At 38.5% G+C, this 20,934-nt stretch overlaps 1 protein-coding gene across 3 annotated transcripts in view; it reads left to right on the forward strand.

The window, feature by feature from the left end:
* The first annotated feature begins 31 nt into the window (after window positions 1-31).
* The window catches only part of NEK5 (NIMA related kinase 5), a 37,597-nt gene continuing 16,694 nt past the window's right edge, over window positions 32-20,934 (forward strand). For 2 of the 3 annotated variants that reach the window (XM_025170293.2, XM_025170300.2), the window contains exons 1-15: window positions 32-321; window positions 1,545-1,665; window positions 4,027-4,123; window positions 5,264-5,361; window positions 9,292-9,375; window positions 9,460-9,530; window positions 10,051-10,137; window positions 11,020-11,074; window positions 12,930-13,130; window positions 13,720-13,786; window positions 15,047-15,180; window positions 17,190-17,386; window positions 17,489-17,555; window positions 18,197-18,310; window positions 20,330-20,413. In XM_025170293.2, coding sequence (XP_025026061.1) covers window positions 1,549-1,665; window positions 4,027-4,123; window positions 5,264-5,361; window positions 9,292-9,375; window positions 9,460-9,530; window positions 10,051-10,137; window positions 11,020-11,074; window positions 12,930-13,130; window positions 13,720-13,786; window positions 15,047-15,180; window positions 17,190-17,386; window positions 17,489-17,555; window positions 18,197-18,310; window positions 20,330-20,413 — 1,473 coding nt within the window. In that variant the 5' untranslated portion in view covers window positions 32-321; window positions 1,545-1,548. The remainder of the gene's footprint in view (window positions 322-1,544; window positions 1,666-4,026; window positions 4,124-5,263; window positions 5,362-9,291; window positions 9,376-9,459; window positions 9,531-10,050; window positions 10,138-11,019; window positions 11,075-12,929; window positions 13,131-13,719; window positions 13,787-15,046; window positions 15,181-17,189; window positions 17,387-17,488; window positions 17,556-18,196; window positions 18,311-20,329; window positions 20,414-20,934) is intronic. The other variant, XM_088135426.1, reaches the window with a different exon arrangement.

Below are 20,934 nucleotides of genomic sequence, written 5' to 3' on the forward strand. Positions count from 1 at the left end.
TCTGTTGGGGGGGGTAATGGTGAAGAGCCAGCGCAAGGAGGTGATGTGCACATTGAACTCCAGAGCTGCTAATTTCTACAAACGGGCCCTGCTCCGGCCTGCTACCTTCCAATTCTTTCCGACTACCTTAATAGAGCCATGCTGAAGAGGGATGATGGGAGTTGTAGTCTAACTTAACTGAAGCGCATCAGGTTGCGGAAGGCTGCAGAAACCGATCCCTGACCCGGGCGATAGGGCGGGATGTGAAGAAAGCACGCCCCCACGGGCGCTGAAGAAGCGACTGCTTCCGTCGGCTGCGGACCTCCAGGTACTTTAGGCGATGTAAGTTGATGTTCCCGGTCCTGGAGGACTCTTCCCTTCTCCGGGCTCAGAAAAGCGTCCCCGTGGTGGGTGGGTGGATGACTGAAAGAAAATAAAGTTGTGGAGCGCAAACAGGCAGGGAATCTGCGTGCGCGTCAGTTCTGTTCCCTTGGCAACGGAGAAGGGGAGGAGCTGGGAAAGGCGGGGAGATTCCCCCCTCCCCGCAGAGGAAGGGGGTACCGTGATCTCTCTGTGAGTCTTACCCTTTAATAAGGTTATCAATGCAAACTTACATAGGTTTGCTCAGAAGTAAGCCTCAGTAAGTAACTGGGGATTACTCCTGGGTAAAGGGTGTGAAAAGTTGCAGCCTGCATCCATTTTAAGGCCCCTTCTCCTCAGAGTAAGAGAACTGCTTGGTATTTATCAGCCTAGTAGAACTGCCACTCACCTCAAATTCACATCTGCACGAATTGGAGGATTGTGGTCAATCCACACTTCAAGGGAAAATTCCATTTTCTAAAGATGCTCTGAGTAATGACTGGTCTGCTTGGAAAGGAATCTGGAATGACTTAAAGTAACTAGTGAAAGGTCTCATATTGTTATGATTTGTGTTATTTAGTATGTTTGTATACAGTTTTTCTTCTATCATGGAACTTACATGCAGATCCCAAGCCGTCTCCCATCTGGACCCAGCCACTGACCAGACATCTGTTGAGTAGGTCATGTGCCATGTAGCTGCCTTTTCCAACCTGATGCCCTCCAAATGTAGCTTCCATTTCCCTTGGAAGAGAAGAGATGATAGTTGTCCAGAATATCTGTAGGATGGTGATAGTTGAAAAGAAGATAGCTGTTCAAAACATCTGTAGATACAAGGTTGGGAAAGGCTGACTTGGAATAAGCCCCAGACTACAAACAGGGTGATGTTTACATGTACGCCTTTCACACTTTCATCCTCTGAGTCCAAGATTTCTTTTATTTCATACACATTTCATAATAATTCATCTGAAATAATGATAATTTCCCCTGTTTTGCAACTACTTCACCCCTTATAGGGATAGGGATATTGCTCTTTCAGTTGTGAGTATCTGACCCAGATTTTTTTAAAAAGAAAAATAGATAAACTTTCCAAAAAGAAAAGAAAAATCTATACCTGAAAAATTAGAGGTTGGAGTTTGAGGTAAAGTCTAGATTTTAAATATTAAGTGTTACATTCTTTTTGTTTTTGGTATTTCTCCAAAACTCAGAACCATGGATAATTATGTAATAATTAAACTGATTGGAGAAGGATCATTTGGCAAAATATTCTTAGCCAGAAAAAAAGAGGATAATCAACAATGTGTTATCAAGGAGATCAATTTAACCAAGGTAACTATATTTTACAATAGTGTTCTATATAGCATGTATACTCATAGTCCATGGTGAAGAAGGCAATATGATAAGAAGATCTGTCTAATGTAGCAACAGTTTTATTAACAATATTTATAGGTTTTATTTGGTTTTGGTTTTATGGGTACTCCATGAATGTTTTATTGTAAACTGGCTAGAGTTGTGAGAATAGATAGCATACGGATGATTGTAAAAAAATAAATGTAACAATCACAGTGCATAAGTAATCAGGTCTAGCATCATCCTAGGTTGAGTTCATGTATACAGAAGATGCATAGTATTAAAATCACAATTACATATTCAGTATAATTGAAGTCTAAAATAATAAATTCCTTAGCCTAATCCTAAAAAGACTATTAATTGTTTGACAAAGGATGAAACACATTATTAGGAGGCTTAGGAACAATCCTTTTCAATGGTTGTTTTGTTTCAGTTTTATGCTTTTTATTGTAGGTAAGCAAAAATTACTGGGTACACCAGGGGGCCTTTTCCAACTATTATACAGATGTAAAAGTTGGCTATGTTAGGCGAAATGTAAAACTAAGTTAAATGCAATGGGGATGAGGTATTTAGGAAGTATATGTTGCAGAACGAGAATGAATGGGTGATAAATGTGGACTGAATATCAAAGGTGGTCATATAGAGGGAATGAGAATTGAACTTCAAAACACACACATGTATGTGTGCATGTGTGAGTGTGTGTGTGTGTGTGTGTGTGTGTGCATGTGTACCCACAGTCTTTTGACTCCTTTATTTATTTTGGTGCAAGGATTCCTAAGATGTCTGCAGGGGTGGGGGTTGTTGTTGTTCAGTCGTTAAATTGTGTCCGACTCTTCATGACCCCATGAACCATATTGCGCCAGGCCTTCCTGTCCTTCACTGCCTCCCTCAGTTTGCTCAGTTTCATGCTCATTGCTTCAGTGATGCTATCTAACCATCTCATCCTCTGCCGTCCTCTTCTCCTTTTGCCTTCAATCTTTCCCAGCATCAAGGTCTTTTCCAAAGAGTCCTCTCTTCGCATTAGGTGACCAAAGTATCTGAGCTTGAGCTTCATTATCAATCCTCCCAATGAGCAATCAAAGGGTGGGGTAGGGGTCAAAATTTGCAAGATGGCAGATGCAGCATCAAGATCCAAGCCCTTTTGGATGTGTGTGTGACATTGATACATGTACAAAAGGCCCAGGGCTTGGACTGTGATGCCATGGTCATCTTGCAGATTTGGACTCCCCTGCCAGATGCTGCTGCCAGGAAGCTATCTCAACTGGTCAATTTGAATATATCCATTATTTCATTACAAAAGAAAATGTAGACAGATGATTTAGAATTCTTTTGAATGTTTAGCATAAGATTAAGAATTTGAGGTTGTTTTACATATTGAGTGAATTTGCAGGATTCTAAATACATTTCTTTAAAAGGTATTCTGTGAGACTCTCATTGTGCTAATTACAATCAGCCATTGAAAAAGGTGGATTTAATTTCCATACTTTCAGATTTACCATTGGGCATTTATTTTAGCTTTGGTTACTGGCTAGAATAAGGAATTTAACATTTTAATTTGTCTTTGAACTCAACTTTTGAGTTGTTATTTGGTCCCATTGAATGTGGTAAGTAATGGGATCTTTGGGCAGAAATTAGTTTTAGTACCTTCAATGAATGGTCCAAGATGAGTGTATGGAAAATACTAGATCACGTACACAATTTAGACCTTTTTACCCATGAAATAGATACTGATGAGATAACCGCAGTTTAAAGTAGCAAGTAAATGCATTTTACATTATTATTAATTTAAATCAATTTAGTTCTGAGGAAGCTATTTTTAACACCTTTGCAGAACTGAATGTGAGTTTGTTTTACCTCTGAGGGCTTCTGTTAATGAATTCAATGTGTTCTTTGGTCAAAGTACTATTGCTGCTTCTGGGGTTCCATGGCAATTTGAGATTTTGAAAATATCGGCTATAGCCCTCAAGGAAGTAGTCAGTTTCTTAAAGGAAGTTGAAAGAAACTGATGAAATGTGTTAGTTATTCATGGGACTTCTGAAATAGAGCTTGGAATGTCCTGTCCCAATAAATCAGAGGATACCTCCTTTAAATAATGTGAAATTAGTAACCTTTAATTTTGAAATGATGTTAATACAATAACAAAAATGGGACTACATCTCCCATTAATTCCCAAGCAGCAAGAACTTTTACTGGAAATATAAGATTTGTTTGGAGGCCATCAATTTAGAGAAAACTACACTAAGTGGCATTCAGGATTCTTTCAATACCTTTGTAGTATTGCATAGAGTCACATAAATAATAACATAACTTGTGTTGCTATGTTTTTTTAAATTAACAAAGATGCAAAGGAAGGAAAAAGAATCATCTCAGAAAGAAGCAATTCTTCTAGCCAAGATGAAGCATCCCAATATAGTAGCCTTTTATGCTTCCCTTCAAGGTATCATTTTGATCTACAGTTATTCAGTTATATATTTTTAAAAAAATATCTTTTGATAAATTCTGTTTTCCTCAGCAGTGAGAATATTGGTGAATACTTGGTGTATGTCCTTTTGAAGAGATTAAATGTAAAGTGTTTTAAGCAGGCTACCTGTAACTTTAATTGTTGTGTAGAATATATTTTGGCTAACTCCTTGAATAGGGCAATGATAAGTAGCTCCTTCTGAAATTTCCTCTTTTGAAAGGCACACAAGTTCTTTCTGCCAAAAACTTTTTAAAACTAGGTTGTTTGGGAGGTTGTTTCCTTGAGTAATGCCATCTTACTCTCTGTTTCTTACTTTATTCTTTGTTTCCTGTTGTTTTTCTGTCCTCTGTAGGGGCTGAGATAGTTATCATTATCATTGTTAAGATTATTTTGGTTGGTTTTCACCTTACCTTGGATGTTTTAACTATTGTTTTTATAACCTGTGGTTATAAGCCACTGAGAGTCATTTGATTGCAGTGAAGTAGAATAATAATAAATAAATATCTTATTTTGTTTCTGGTTACCTAATGCCATGTATGCCTAGATTGAAGGGAGTTGAGGAGATGAGTACGTAGCTACCTACAAAAGAAAACATTAAAGAGTTCCTTATTACATTTAAGACAGAATATTAGCAGATGCTACTTGAATCTTTGGGGAAGAGGCATTTAGCCATTTTAGGTGGAGGTCAAGAAGTACTGTAGATAATTTTAGAGGTCACCGGGCAATTCTACACAAGTACTCTGCAACAGTTCAAAATCCTCTCCAGAACTATCTATCAAATAATGTTGGCTGGTTTAAAGACCTGAGTCGATTTTTAGATCAACTTATTTGAAATCTGGGGAAGACATTGAACTCCTGTGCTCTGAAAATGGTGTGTGTGTGTGTATATTGCAGAAACAAAGGTAGCATGCCTCAAATACAAAATATGCTAGCAGCAGCAGCAGGCTTTGCCTTCATATCCTCCCTGTGAGCTTTTCAGGTGCATCGTCAGTCAGTGTAGGACACAGAATACTAGATTAGATGGACTTTTGGTCTAATCCAGCAGGATTCTCCCTTTGTTTTATATTGTATTCTTTTTTAATAAACGGCTCAAAATCTAATTTATTATGTTTTTAGAGAAAAATAAGCTATATATTATGATGGAATATTGTGATGGAGGTGACCTAATGAAGAGAATAAATATGCAGCATGGAGTGCTGCTTGATGAGGATAAGGTAAGTTTGCAATTTAAGGAATACTTTTCCTTTACTTATATTGCTTCGTTATTCATCACAGCAAAGATTTCAAAGTCGAAATCTATATCCTGGCTTGCATTTTGTTTTATTTATTTTTTATGTTACAGTGTAACTATGCTTTAACAAGATTCAATTTGGCATATCATATTTACCTGAAAGGAAGTTAAGCCAAAATTTAGGACAGATTCCACAAAGGAAAGTCAGTAGAAGAATATGATAAAAACAGATAAAAACCTTGTGCAATGCCCAGTATTTCTACCTTGTCAGCTCCAAGATTGCATACTCTAAACATGCATTTCACTTGTAATTAAAAAAAAAAAATCATGAAAGAAAGTCAGTCAGTCTTCCCCAACCAAGTGCCCTCCAGTAGGATTGCCAGCTCCAGCTGAAACCAATCCTGGTTGATTATCCAGGATCACGTCAGAGGATTAGCATGTGAAGGTGCCATCACATACAAGATTAGAAGTGCCTTCACATGCTCTTCCTCTAATGTGATATAGGTCACATTATTTGTGCAAAAGAATTAATGGATGCAAATTTGACATCAAGACTCAAAACAAGGACCAGGTAATATAACAGCATTTTAGTCTCCCAGGTCACTCTATGGACAGACTTCAAAGTGGCCATCTTGGAACAACAAGACTTTAAAAGCACCAAGAAGCGAGAGATTGCCTGAAACCTTTTGATGTTCAGCAATCTCAGAAAGTCTCAACAAATACAAACAATGGGTTTTTAACACATTACAATTGTTAACTGATAAGATCTCACATGTAAAGTGCGTCTGCATAATCAACCTGTCTTCAATTCCCTCCCTAAAAATACTTTTTAATACTTTAAATCCTAAAATACTAAAGTCAGTCTATGCATCTGATGAAATGAGCTGTAGTTCACAAAAGCTTGTGCCTTTTAATAAAATTTGTTAGTCGGACAAAATGCAACCAGACTCCTGATTTTTTACCTCCAATTGACAAGGGAGTCTGATACAGCATGATGGTGTTATTATTAATGCAACATTTGTCTACATACATAACATATATGTATGTATATACAGTGGGGCAAAAAAGTATTTAGTCAGCCACCAATTGTGCAAGTTCTCCCACTTAAAAAGATGAGAGAGGCCTGTAATTTTCATCATAGGTATACCTCTACTATGAGAGACAAAATGAGAAAAAAAAATCAGAAAATCACATTGTCTGATTTTTAAAGAATTTATTTGCAAATCATGGTGGAAAATAAATGTTTGGTCACCTACAAACAAGCAAGATGTCTGGCTCTCACAGACCTGTGACTACTTCTTTAAGAGGCTCCTCTGTCCTCCACTCGTTACCTGTAGTAATGGCACCTGTTTGACCTTGTTATCAGTATAAAAGACACCTGTCCACAACCTCAAACAGTCACACTCCAAACTCCACTATGGCCAAGACCAAAGAGCTGTTGAAGGACACCAGAAACAAAACTGTAGACCTGCACCAGGCTGGGAAGACTGAATCTGCAATAGGCAAGCAGCTTGGTGTGAAGAAATCAACTGTGGGAGCAATAATTAGAAAATGGAAGACATATAAGACCACTGATAATCTCCCTCGATCTGGGGCTCCACGCAAGATCTCACCCCGTGGGGTCAAAATGATCACAAGAACGGTGAGCAAAAATCCCAGAACCACACGGGGGGACCTAGTGAATGACCTGCAGAGAGCTGGGACCAAAGTAACAAAGGCTACCATCAGTAACACACTACGCCGCCAGGGACTCAAATCCTGCAGTGCCAGATGTGTCCCCCTGCTTAAGCCAGTACATGTCTGGGCCCGTCTGAAGTTTGCTAGAGAGCATTTGGATGATCCAGAAGAGGATTGGGAGAATGTCATATGGTCAGATGAAACCAAAGTAGAACGTTTTGGTCTAAACTCAACTCGTCGTGTTTGGAGGAGAGAGAATGCTGAGTTGCATCCAAAGAACACCATACCTACTGTGAAGCATGGGGGTGGAAACATCATGCTTTGGGGCTGTTTTTCTGCAAAGGGACCAGGATGACTGATCCGTGTAAAGGAAAGAATGAATGGGGCCATGTATTGTGAGATTTTGAGTAAACACCTCCTTCCATCAGCAAGGGCATTGAAGATGAAACGTGGCTGGGTCTTTCAGCATGACAATGATCCCAAACACACTGCCCGGGCAACGAAGGAGTGGCTTCGTAAGAAGCATTTCAAGGTCCTGGAGTGGCCTAGCCAGTCTCCAGATCTCAACCGCATGGAAAAGCTTTGGAGGGAGTTGAAAGTCCGTGTTGCCCAGTGACAGCCCCAAAACATCACTGCTCTAGAGGAGATCTGCATGGAGGAATGGGCCAAAATACCAGCAACAGTGTGTGAAAACCTTGTGAAGACTTACAGAAAACGTTTGATCTCTGTCATTGCCAACAAAGGATATATAACAAAGTATTGAGATGAACTTTTGATATTGACCAAATACTTATTTTCCACCATGATTTGCAAATAAATTCTTTAAAAATCAGACAATGTGATTTTCTGAATTTTTTCCCCCATTTTGTCTCTCATAGTTGAGGTATACCTATGATGAAAATTACAGGCCTCTCTCATCTTTTTAAGTTGCACAATTGGTGGCTGACTAAATACTTTTTTGCCCCACTGTAAATGCACATACAAATAATTCCTTTCCCACATCTTCGCCATTTGTTGGAATATACTTCCCTCCCTAGATAGCATGACGTTTGGCATGGAAAATTAGGATAGTGTATGTTATAGCCAAGACCTGACTGGGGAAGGGCTGCCCTAGCTTCTTTTATCAGTGTTCTTTTCTGTCGGATTAAATACATGGCCAATGTTGGCTGAAATGCATATTTCCCAGCAGAGGTTTGTCTGGAAGCATATGTGCAGGTTCTGATCTTGGTTACTCAGTGGAAAATGAAAAGCATTTGGCTCATGCTCAGAAACACTCGTTATTTCACATACTCTGCTGTTCAGATCATGTTTTCTAAAGTGTTTCCAGGCCTTTCGGCATGAGGGTGGTGGGGCGTGTCACTCAATTATATGCTGAATATTCTCAATAATTAGGGAATTGAGGTCAATCCTACCTGAATGAATTGCCCAGCAGACAGCAACATTTTGTTCATTTATTTATTTGAACAATTGATATGGCTGCCCATCTCACTACTGCGTCTCTGGGCAACATGTCATGTCCGAGAGGTCCAAAAAGATAATTCCATCTTACAGTCAACAAAGAACAACAACCATAAACAAACAAATTGACAGGGCTCACCTAACACCCTGGCCCAAATGCCTGACTCTCAGACACCAGGTGACAATCTCAGTGCCAAAAACTAATTTGATATTTTCAACACATTATATGATTTCACACACACACACCCCAAATATTTTGGGGCTGAGAATGCTTCTTGAAGTTCAGGGCAGGTACTGCATTTCAGATCCCTCATCTATTTCATTGCCTTGTGTTTTTGTTATTAAACAAGAGTGGAATCTAGCACAGATGTTTTGCTGATGGAACCTGGAGAATGTAATTTTACTTTCTTCCTAAAGTCTATTTTGGAGGGATGAGGACCCTCTGGGTGGGTGAGGTGGGCGCAGGTGAGGTGAGGCGCGGGTGAGGTGAGAGAATAAGCAAATCACAGTCATATCATGTAGGATTTCACCCTGAGTGTCTACACTAGAAGTGTATGTTCTGACCTTATAGATTTCATCAGTTCTGTGACCTACTTTGAAGAGTGTGAGATTGTATCACAAGTTCCTCTTGTATTTAAAAAATACAATATTAGTCATGCTTCTATATTATGTATATATTTAAAATAATGGACTATTTTTTCCTCCCTGGTACTGTATTCTTGTAGAAATTATAATAGTTGTTTTTTATGAAGTATTGATATTTTATCTTTGTACATAGATCTTGGGTTGGTTTGTGCAAATTGCCTTAGGCCTGAAGCATATACATGACAGGAAGATTCTGCACAGAGACATAAAAACACAGGTAATTTTGGGAGATAATTTTTAACCTCATCATTGAGACATAAAGTACCCATTCACTTTTAATTATGGTGTATTTTATTTACAGAACATTTTTCTTAGCAATAATGGAATAACAGCAAAGCTGGGAGATTTTGGGATTGCAAGGATGTTGAGCAAGTAAGCATACTTTTATGTACAATATTATTCCCTTAGTATTAAATCCAAAATGGATGTTTAAAATTTCAGAGGACAGGGCATAGAATTGGTCGGATATTGACTTTGAAGTATGTCTTACCCTTATGGAAAAGAACTGCAGTAAAACTTTGGATTTCATCTGTGTGTTCCTTCTGCCTTCCTTCTCACATGAGAAAAGAAAGTAGAAAACTAACTTGCATTTTCACAACAGTGGTTTCCCATTACCTGTGCATTTGAAATTGGGAAACTCTTTAATATGCTCTAAACCAGAAATTGAAATCTTGGTTTGAATCTGATTTTTTAAAACTGATTCTCCTAAATTATCTGGACCCTGCTATCTCAGTCAAGCCTGGAATGGACTCTCATATAGGGCCCTCCAAATAATGGACTGAGTTCTCTTTTTCTGTAGTTTCTGTAGATAGCTTCTCTAATTACATACAGGGCTTTATCCACCATTAGTTTCAAATGAAAAACATATTTTTATGTTTGCTATTTTCTTTAGCACAATGGAATTTGCTAGTACCTGTGTAGGAACACCATATTACTTATCACCTGAAATCTGTGAAAATAAGCCATATAACAATAAAACGTAAGTTTCAGGACATTCTTCTATCTTTGGGGAGAGAGACAGAGACAGAGAGGAATGGTGAAATTGGAAAAAAATGAGTGCAAAAACACTTGACAATCTAATTTTTAAAACCTGATTGGAGGTTCCTTCCTGTTCCACTCCATCAACCTTCTCCCCTGGCACTCCAGGTTTTAAAAATATGGATTATTCACTGTGCAAACTTGATAGTGACCCTTGTTCCTGTCAAGTCAGCTTTTAGGATTTTTTAAAAAGGCTTTCAACTATTTAAAATAAATCTTATTTTTTATGCCAACTATTTGTTTTCTCCAACCTGATTTTAATAAAACTTAATTTAGAGCCTGGAGTTCACTGTATAACTTCTTACAAGCTAAGGATCTTTTTTGATAGATAATTCATTCATACTGCTTTCCAAGTGGCAATTAATTTGCAGTTCTTGACGTTCTTGAAGTTCTTGAAGTTCTTCTTGAAATGAGAGATAGCAGTAAATATAAACATTAGTATTGCAAGCTGTCTTTGCTTTCAGACTTTTGAACACTTCTCTGTGGAATCTGCTCTTAAAAGGTCAGCTTACTTGTGAAGCACACGTTGATTTTTGCAGTTTTGAAACACCCTGTTTGACCTCAATAGCTGCTTTAATAATGTGTTTGGAGGCATAACTGGGTTAAATATAATAAGATAGAGCAATCTTTGAAGAAGTTACCATTTTTTCATAATCAAATGATAACAAAGTGTTAAAAATAATAAATAGTATGTAACAGTATAAATAGTAATAAATGGAATATTAAGAATTAGCTTTTTGCCTATCCACACATTTGAGATAGATTTTTTGCTGGGTTACTAAATGTGGTTTCCGTTCCTCTGATTCCCTACTTTCTTTTATAGAGATATATGGTCTCTTGGCTGTGTGTTATATGAGTTGTGTACTTTAAAGCATCCTGTAAGTAATTGTTTACACTTTCATAACTGAATATTTATCAAGATCATTTAGTGACAGCTATTAGAATCATACCTTAAATACAACAGGCCTTCAACATTTTGGACAGTGTAGAAAGATACCAGTTTTATACTACTAAGATCATTTATGTTTTCCTTTTCAAATGGAAAGAAATACTCCATCAGAAATGTTCTTTAAAATATCTAAACAACCAGGATTTCAGAAGAAAAATAGACAAATTTACAGTTGATAAAGCCAGCAATTTCTATTAGTCATACTGACTGCATATGCAATATTGGAAGAATATGCATCTTGATGTAAAATGTTAGGAACACAACTGTACTGTGGTAATTGTGTCTTGCTCTGGGCTTTTTTTTAGCATTTTTGTTGTTGTTGGCTACCATGGGAATAAAATAGTGGAGTAGATGGGCTTTGGAGTGATCTAGAATGGCTTGTATATTCTTACAATTTTCCCTGGTGAAATTGAAAGCACAACATAGAGTTGAGTATTCTTCATGAATTGTTTTTTAAATATTTTTTTCATTCCAGCTGTTGTGTGCTGTGCATATTCTGTTCTTTGTTTCTATTTCTGACCTTTTTAATGTTAGCTGTCACTTTTACTACTGGTAGTTTGAAACAAAGTTTAAAAAGTGGGACATCTCCATACTCATTTTTTTTAATGTCTGTTGATTTGTTTGGGAAGTGCTGGAGTTCAGTCTGTCATCATACCCAAATTCTTCTGAGAGAAGGGTGGAGAGTTAATAAGGAAAATTTCAAAGAGGAATGAAGATGGAAAGGGAAGTGACAGATTGTAGTTATCTGGTCAGATTTTCTTGCTGGGACTGATGATTGTCCACAGTTCACCTGTAGAGGAAAAGTAAATTTAAGAAGTGATTATTTGAACATATGAATGACTGTGCTTGGAGTCTAACACATAGTCATGTCCCCTTAACTCCCAGTAAAATCAGATATTTAAGATGTTTTGAAAACTCAGTGTTGTTGAAATTCTATTTTAGCAATGGAAAATGAAAAAATGATGGAACAAATGAAATCTTGGAGTATTTAGACTGACCGGGTAATGATATACTGTCAGTATTCAGCATGAACTTAAGAAAGCAGTTGGGACTGTAAGTGGAGGCTGCCACATGAGGGGTACAAAAAATAAGAGCCCAGAAATACTGGAGACACTTTGTACTAGCCAGAACCCTACCCCTTAACTTTTTCAAATGTTTAAAAAAAATAAGCACAATTAAATGGGAAACTGATGTGATACATATAAAAAAGGCAGGATAAAAATCATCATCATCATTGTTGTCATCCTTATCATCATCATAGTAAAGAAAAGAGCAAGTGTTTGAAAGGAATCACTTTCCAGGGAAACAGTTAAAGATAGGTTGGAGGTAGTATGGAATATCTGGGAAAGCTAAAAGGGGTAGCACGGAAGATTCTCACTGGTTTGCCTTTTGGTAAATTATTGTTACCATGGCACCCATTTTATGAATGGGTAAATCCTTTCCTAGTGGCAGCCATTTGCGAAAGGTTAAATTTAAGGTTAAACATGGCCTTAACATTTCAGATGTGTTTTAGCTGTGGATAGTTTGGGTATAATGTAGAGTAGAATATACCGTGATTGCTGTTATAATAGTTCTTTTTGATAAGCAGGATGGTAGTTGCGATAAAGGAAGCAGAAGACATCACGAGTAGATCTGAAATGACCTGATGAATTAGACAGTGTTTCTAAGAGAAGACTAAGACTGTTCTGCCCTTGTTTGTCCTTTATTTTATGTAAGCACTTTTACATATTTCTGATTAAATCACAGTTTTGATTTAATATACTGACTTTATTTTCATGTGATAGTTTGAAGGCAACAATTTGCCCCAACTTATAATGAAGATCTGCAGAGGCCATTTCATTCCTGTGTCTACAAAGTATTCATCTGATCTGAGATTGTTAATATCCCAGTTGTTTAGAACATCTCCAAGAGATCGCCCTTCTATTAACTCTGTTTTAAAAAAAAACTTTTTAGAGAAGCAGATAAAGAATTATTTGCCACCTGAGGTGAGTATGTGCTGTGGTTGAGAGAAACAAAGTTGCTTGGTTCACTGAAAAACTCTTTATCTGTTGGTCATGTTCTTTTTTACCTCTTTTTCTGTGGGAGAAAAGAATTTCTTTGGCTCTGTTCATTATAGAACAACTCCCCCGCTGAGATTTGGAGGGCTAAGGCTGTGAAGACTTAGCCCTTGCCCCAAGGCAGGATGTTAGCTGAGCCCAATATAGGTATAGCTGTGTTGTGAGCCTGTTATGGTGCCTTGGTTACTGTATGATGGTTATTTTAACTTTTTTTTGTATTTTATGATTACAGGTTTATTTTCTATATAACTCTTTTTATAGATCATTAGCTGACCAGGATTATGTATATAAGATGGGTGCCAATATAAATTCCCCAAATAAATAAATAAATTACATCTACATTCAGTTGCCAGATTAAAATAGTTGCTATTGCTTGCTTTCCCTAGAACAAAAAAGTCAAAGGGGAATGTTTGTCCTTCCCTGCATTGAGTTAGAATAAAGTCGTATTTAGGACACTTACTTGGAACGCCCCTGATATAGCACAGAAACAATTGCACTCTGTTATATTTGTTTCTAGATCATGGAGGCAGAATTCAGTCATACTGTTATTCACAGGAAAAAACCATCAGCTTCACTATCAGCAGGCAAGTTGTTGTTTATATTAAAAATAAGAACATTACACTTGACCATATGTATGAATTTTTTTAAAACTCAGATTGGTTCTGAGATAATCACATGACCACTTTCAAGAAATGAAGATACTGTAAAATAAATTTGCATGCATCTTTTCAGTGAGGAAAATGTGGCAGCAGAAATTGAGCAAATGTGGGCTGTAACTTGAAAGCTATACTTTCAAGATGCGCTCCATTCTGCAGGCTAAAATTAATAGGTCCTCCTGATTTATAGGAGAGAGGAGGGATACTGAAGAACCTTGGGATTGCTTTAGTCAGGGGTGACTCTTCCTTCAAGAAAATTAAAATTGAATTGTACTAAAATGAATTCAGGCCTCTGCTTCTGCTTCTCTAAGCACAAACATGGACAAAATTGCCATGTTGTCACTTGAACTAATGTGTTTTTTATTATTTACTTTTTTATTATAAATATTCATATGCTGCTTTTCAGCATAACAATCCTCCCAAAATAGCTCACAGTCAACATAAAGATTGGTAAATAAATATTATTTAAAAAACAAGCAAATACCCATCTGCGATTGTTCCTGCAAGGAGTTGGTTATACTTGTGAGGTTGGAGGGAAGGAAGGAAAAAGTCCAGTTGAGCAGCTCTTTCTCTCTTTTCATTCCACAGAGGAGTTCGTGTAATGATGGGGTGGTGGTGAAAGATTTCAGTATCTGTACACCTTCTGTTTCCCTTCAGGGATCCTTCCCAGAGGGCAGTTGGTGACAATGGCCCTACAAAGTTGGGGGGAGAAGACCAGCTGAGCCAACTTTTATGTTGGGTGTTGGCAGCCTGAAACTGTCCATCTTGTACATGGTAAAATACCTGGTTGTTGTAGAAGGCTGGCCTGAGGATTCATTTTGCTCAGATAAATCTTGTGCTGGCACATAACTAAAGACTGACTTAGTACTAGAAACTGAGCCCGTAAACGAAACTGGAATTTGATAGATTGGCTGAATAGAAATGCTATATATTTCAGGGCTAACTCTCTTACTGCACATCTTACTGAAAAACATTTATTCAGAAGAGAACTGTGTATTTTGTGGTAACCAAATGATTCCCAACTCAGTATTTACTGCTGATTTTTCAAGAGAATAATGGCTCTGCTTTTTTCAATTGCAAAATATAGGTATAACCAGAGTACAAGATTTGTCTGTCAGTCCCTTCCTTAATAATTATTAAAGGTAGAAATAATTAACCAAACATGATTTAACTGTATTGTTACATAAGCTCCTAAAGTTCAGAAACGAAGACTCCGTGGTCACTATTCTCCAGAAATGAAGATGGAAATGCTTCCTAGAAAAGAATTATTGTATAAAAATGAATGCTATTCTCCTTCAAGGATTCAGGATCCAATTATTAAGGTAAAAGTTACCTTTTGCTAAGGTAAGAGTTATATATTGCTTACCTTTTACAGGTAGTCCTTGCTTAATAACCATTCGTTCAGTGACTGTTTGAAGTTACGATGGTGCTGAATGAATAGTATTTTGACTGGTCCTCAAAGTTATGGCCATTGCAGTGCCCCCACGGTCATGTGATCAAAACTCAGGCTCTTGGCAGCCTGCCTGCATTTACAACCACAGGATGCACTTCAACTCCCCTCCCCTAGCTTTCTCTCCACCATCTCTGTCCTTTTGTCTGCCCTGCACACCACTGCCCCTGCTCTCCACTGCCCTGCTGCCTCTGCCCACCCCCAGCTGATCTTTGCCATCTTCTTCTTCCCACTGCTCAGGAAGGCCTAGTGAGGCCAGCAGCTGCCTTGTAAAGAGCCAGGCCGGGCATGCCTTGTTAAGCAGTGGGAGGAAGAAGACGGCAAAAGTCAGCTGGGGGTGGCGGGGGGCAGCAGGGGCGGCAGGGGGCAGGGCAGTGGAGGCAGCAGGGACAGCGACTGCAGGGTGGCCAAAAGGTCAGCGATGGGGGGGGGGAGTTGAAGTGGAGGCAAGTGTGGCAGGGCAGGAGAAGCGTGAGGTCCTCGCCTAATGACAGTGTGGTCCTGGCCTAATGACTGCAATCAGGACTACTGGAACTGCCATTGCTAAAAGGTGCGGTCATGTGAAGTTTCGCCTAACAACTGCTTCGCTTAGCAACAGAAATTTCGGTTCCAATTAGGGTCATTTACTAAGGTAAAAGCTATGTATGCCTACCATTGAATTGTTTAATGGACTGTTTTTATCACATGCTTTCACTTTAAGGAGTAGGTGGCAGTAGTTCATTTAATGCTTACCAAATTTTTATTGAATTGAAATATTTCTCCTCAACTCTCCTTGTCCCCCCGCTCCTAACTTAAAATCATTCATGGGAGCCCAGTCCAGATCAGAGATCCTCAGGACTGTTAAGTGTATATGCTGATGCATAGTGTAATGAGGCAAAGGTTATACTGATCTGTGTATTGTCGAAGGCTTTCACGGCCGGCATACGATGGCTGGTGTGGGTCTTCCGGGCTGTGTGGCCGTGTTCTGGAAGTTTTGTTTCCTAACGTTTCGCCAGCACCTGTGACCGGCATCTTCAGAGTGCAGGAGCACCGACAGAAGCAGTTCTCTCTGTGCCCAGGGTGATGTGACCCTTCTGTGGGTATTTATAGAGATCTGAGGGGGGGGAGGGGGGATTGGGGGTGGGGGGGGTTGAGTTACTGAGTGGCTGCTTGTTTTGGTGTCAGCATCTGTGTGTATCTTCCTGGGGATTAGGCAGGGTTTTTTCTTCTATTGAATTGTTAACGAGGGGCTGCTGGGGGTGATTAGCAAGTTCATTGTGTGAACTGTTCACATGTCCTGGTTAGGACGTTAGGAAACAAAACGTTAGGAAACAAAACTTCCAAAACACAGCCACACAGCCCGGAAGACCCACACCAGCCATTGTTATACTGATCTATTATACTACTCTGAATCTTAATCACAATGCTAACATGAAAACCCTGTATATGCAAATTACACTTTATCTGTGTCATATTGAAAGGAAGAAGTTGTGTGAATTAGTGCCATGGGGGAAAGAATGTTTAGGAAAGTGTGCTAAAAGTTATTGAGAACCAAGATTTGCTTTTAAAGATTTATTGTTATAAAGCATCAGTGCTCAGATATTTAGCTGAAGGATTAATGCATAAAGCTCAGCAGAGGATAGGTAATAGGAAAATAATGTGCTTGCTTTGTTGTTATGGTCTGCTTTTGCTTAGGAGGAAACAACATTTTAACTGAGGAGCTCAGTTCCTTTTTATCCAGACAATGGTCGGATCACACTACTTTATGTAAAACTGATTTCCATTCACTGGGCTCAAAATGAACATGTTTTAATAAAATGAATATCAGAATAGGTAATAGTTCAGATTTGATCAATATTCAATATTTTGGATTTGTTGTCTTTGTAAATTGAATATTTTCAGCCCTTGGGTCCTGCGTTTAAAATATGTGGGAAGCCAGAGGTCATTAGAATGTGTGGACATTATGACCATTATTACGTAATGCTGAGAAACTTGCAGAAGAAATCTTTAGTCCAAGATGATGATCCTCATACTGGCCAGAGAATGGAAGAGTATTTTAAGCAGAAAGGACAAGAACCACCTCCTCCTCCACCTCATGGGTTGTATTTTTTTTCCTTGAATATGGAAACATCTATTGATTTTTGACGTGATACCCCTTGTATTTTCTGTTTAGAGTTTTCAATGAATTTTATGTTTTTCAGGCCTTCAGAGTATCTTCAGAGACGATTCAATGCCCAGCAAAACAAGTTAAAAGTAGAGAAGCAACTGGTAAGCAATTTCTGTAAATCAAAGAAAAATACAGTGGAACCTCGGGTTACGAACGCTTCTGTTAACGAACTTTTCGGGTTACGACCAGCTCCGGCTGCAAAATTTTGCTTCAGTTTGCGAACTCTGCCTCGTGGTACGAACAGGATACGCGGCCATTTTCCCTCCCGTGACACGGTCCGCGGCCATTTTTCTGGCCCTGACACGAGGTCCGCGGCCATTTTCCGCCCCTGACACGTGGTCCGTGGCCATTTTTCCACCCCTGACACGTGGTCGTAGGGAGGGGGACTCTCCCTCCAAGCAATAGCCACCTCCCTGTCCTCCACGCCAGAATGGATTAACGGTAATTACATTGAACCTTATGGGGAAATTTCCTTTGGGTTGCGACCAATTCGGGTTGCAACCAGAGTCACCGAACGAATTAAGTTCGTAAACCGAGGTTCCACTGTACAGATTGGAGCAAATAAACTTTGGAGGTCCTGTTCTTATTTACTGGTGCTAACATGAAAAGTTGTTTTAACTGTTATATGTAATAATGTATGCTTTTTGATTTTCCTGTTCAGTGTCGTGGACTCATAAAATGAAAGAAGAGCCTTTTTCAGACACTGCTCTTAATGTGTATTAATTATTTTGCATGCCAATAGGGACTACGACCATCTTCGGCTGACTTTTGTCAGCTGCAGAATCAAGAAATGAAGGAAGGACAGCTCAAAGCCTATAAGAATGCTCTTGTTCAAGAAAATGAAATGAAAGAACGGGTAAGATAGCCTGCCCAGGGAATAGTACATTTGGATATGAATTGAAGAAACTATGATGTTATAGTGTATCCTGCATGAGCTGGAGATTAGACTCTGAGGTCCCTTTCAACTCTATGATTCCACTATCTATTCCTAGTTCTTCTTTAAATGTGTCCGATTAATTATGGGGTATTCAAAACTATTTTTATATCATTTAGTTTTAGCCAACAGTATGGTTCAAACAGCTTCTTTAATGGATTTATAATATGCTTATTTTCTATGCTATTGTTCAGTTTGACAAGTACCAAGACAACTTATTTTGACTTGATGGGCAGATGTTTGTGAACTTTCAACATGGGAAGTTTTTGAAAACCCCTCCATTTTCTAAGTAGCACACCTCAGCCTTAGAACTCAGGGAGAAGGTGTATACTCTGAATCAAGCTAATGCCATGTTTAACCACTGCATGGGTTTTTAATATAAAAAATAGTAGATGCATAGCATGGCCTGGGAATATACATGGGGGAAATCCCAGGTACAGAGATGCTGAGGAATTCACAGGGAGGGCATTTCACAGGCTGGTGAGTTAGTTTCTCATATTCCTAACTGACAGCTTGTTTTGCACCCCCAATAAATGAATGCTCAGTGTGTTAGTTATAAAAGCTTTGCAAATCAGCCCCCTGGCATGGACATGCTATGGCAGAACATTGCATATATACCTGGTATCTGTCCCAGGGAGCATTGCGTCTTTTTCCTTGTAAATATTTACATTTAAAGTATTTACATAAAGTTAATTCTGATCAAACTGGCTTTTAGTGCCTATTTTCTGGGGATTCCGCAAGGACATAGTGTTTTTGCTGTGTCCAAGAGTGCTCTCTGCAGGCCCATTTGGGGAAGCCACAACAGAAGGGTGGTACAATTTTTTAAAAATAACAACAAAAATACAGCTATTTTCATCATAAGAAAAGTTACAGTATCCATAGTAAAGCAAATTCTTTGTTAGGCCACAAAATAGCATGCATGCTTTTAAATTCTCAAGATCTTTTCAACAGGTGAGATGGTAAAAGTCTTTGATACCCATATCATGTCTGCATTTTTACAGCCTTAGATGGAAGTTTGAACTAGACTGTAAATATGCAATGTAGAGGTACGTTTCACATTAAACCAAACATTCTCCCTACAAGGACTGTTGGGATAAAAAAAACAAGCTGTTTGGTCTGGTGCTTGGTGGGTATTTTTGTTTTTAACTTTGTTTTTATGAATTGTTGTGAGCCACCTAGTATCATTATATGAGATAAGCAGCCATATAACTCCTGCAATTAATTAATTAATTAATTAATTAAAAATGGTTCCCCCATTTTTAAAAAAAATAAAATCCAGCTGTTATATTCAACTTATCTCAATCTTTGGTAAAACACAGTTCCTTTAGTAAGTGAGAAAATAGTAGAGAAACTATACAGTTGTTTATTAACAAACCTGAGTATAATTTGAAATATTACAGGGGCTTTAAAAATGTCAATACAAGCCAAATTACAGAGTATTCACAGTACAAAATCTTAAAAACCAAGCATGTCCCCATAATATAGACATTCATTTCCTATATTTATTTATTTTATTTTATTTATTTATTAAACTTGTCCCTGCCCATCTCCTCCCAATGGGGGACTCTGGGTGGCTCACAACATATTAAAACAATAAATAGATATACAATTAAAATTTATAACGGCACACATTTACAGAAATAAAAGGAAAAAAATCCAGGAGGCCGATGGTTCAAGGCAGCAACACCAGGCCTCTAGGGGGCTAGCCAACCCCACATCTGATGACCTCCCTCCCCACCCCAGGCCAGATATGTCTTCTTGAATATTAAAGTTGCAATCCAATTCTTAAACTTCTGGGGAAGTTAATTCTCTGTGGGATTTAGTTCTGAATTAACATGTATAGGACTGTGCTGTTAATGGATATGTTGCTTATATATTAAGTATTGTTTCTAAAGATATCTGTATGGATACATTTTGTTCAAATCCAATAATGTTCTGCAGGAATACCTGAAACAGCTGCATGAAATTCGCCGACAGTACCAGAGTGAAGTAAATGAAATTCGTCTTAAAGCAGAAGCACTCAAGGTAAATGCCCTTGCACCAAATGGTTACTTGGTGGGCTGTGGAAAGCATTGGAAACAGATGATTTGCAAAGCACATTAGCCCAAACAACAGATCTTTTTTGAAAGCATTAAAAAAGCTAGCAAGACTAGCATAGCTGCTCCAAAAGTTGTTCCTGCTTGTCTGGGCATGCATGTGCATGCATAGGCAACACTGCTTCTGCTGGGAATGTAGCAAAGCAAAGCAGCTGCGCATGCACACCCATGCTGAGACAGCCAGGACAGCTCTTGAAGCGACTGCTCAAGCCTTGCAAAAGAGGTGGCTGCTTCAAAGCAGATTTATTGAAACTAACAGACAATGTGAAACACCTCTTTCAGTGGTGTAGGTGCAGGCCTAATGTATATCCCGTGGGTGTCTGAGGAGGGCGACAAGAGAGGCAGTTGAGAAAGCATGCATGGGATGTCACTCATACAAATGCTGTGGCTTAATTACTTGTGCCAGGATGTTGGGACACAAGTACATAATTACAGCATTTACGTGATTTG

Source organism: Python bivittatus, unplaced genomic scaffold (assembly GCF_059951505.1).
Source record: "Python bivittatus isolate LINGU-HERP-01145 unplaced genomic scaffold, Pbiv_v1 ctg000020_np1212, whole genome shotgun sequence".
Taxonomy (NCBI): domain Eukaryota; kingdom Metazoa; phylum Chordata; class Lepidosauria; order Squamata; family Pythonidae; genus Python; species Python bivittatus.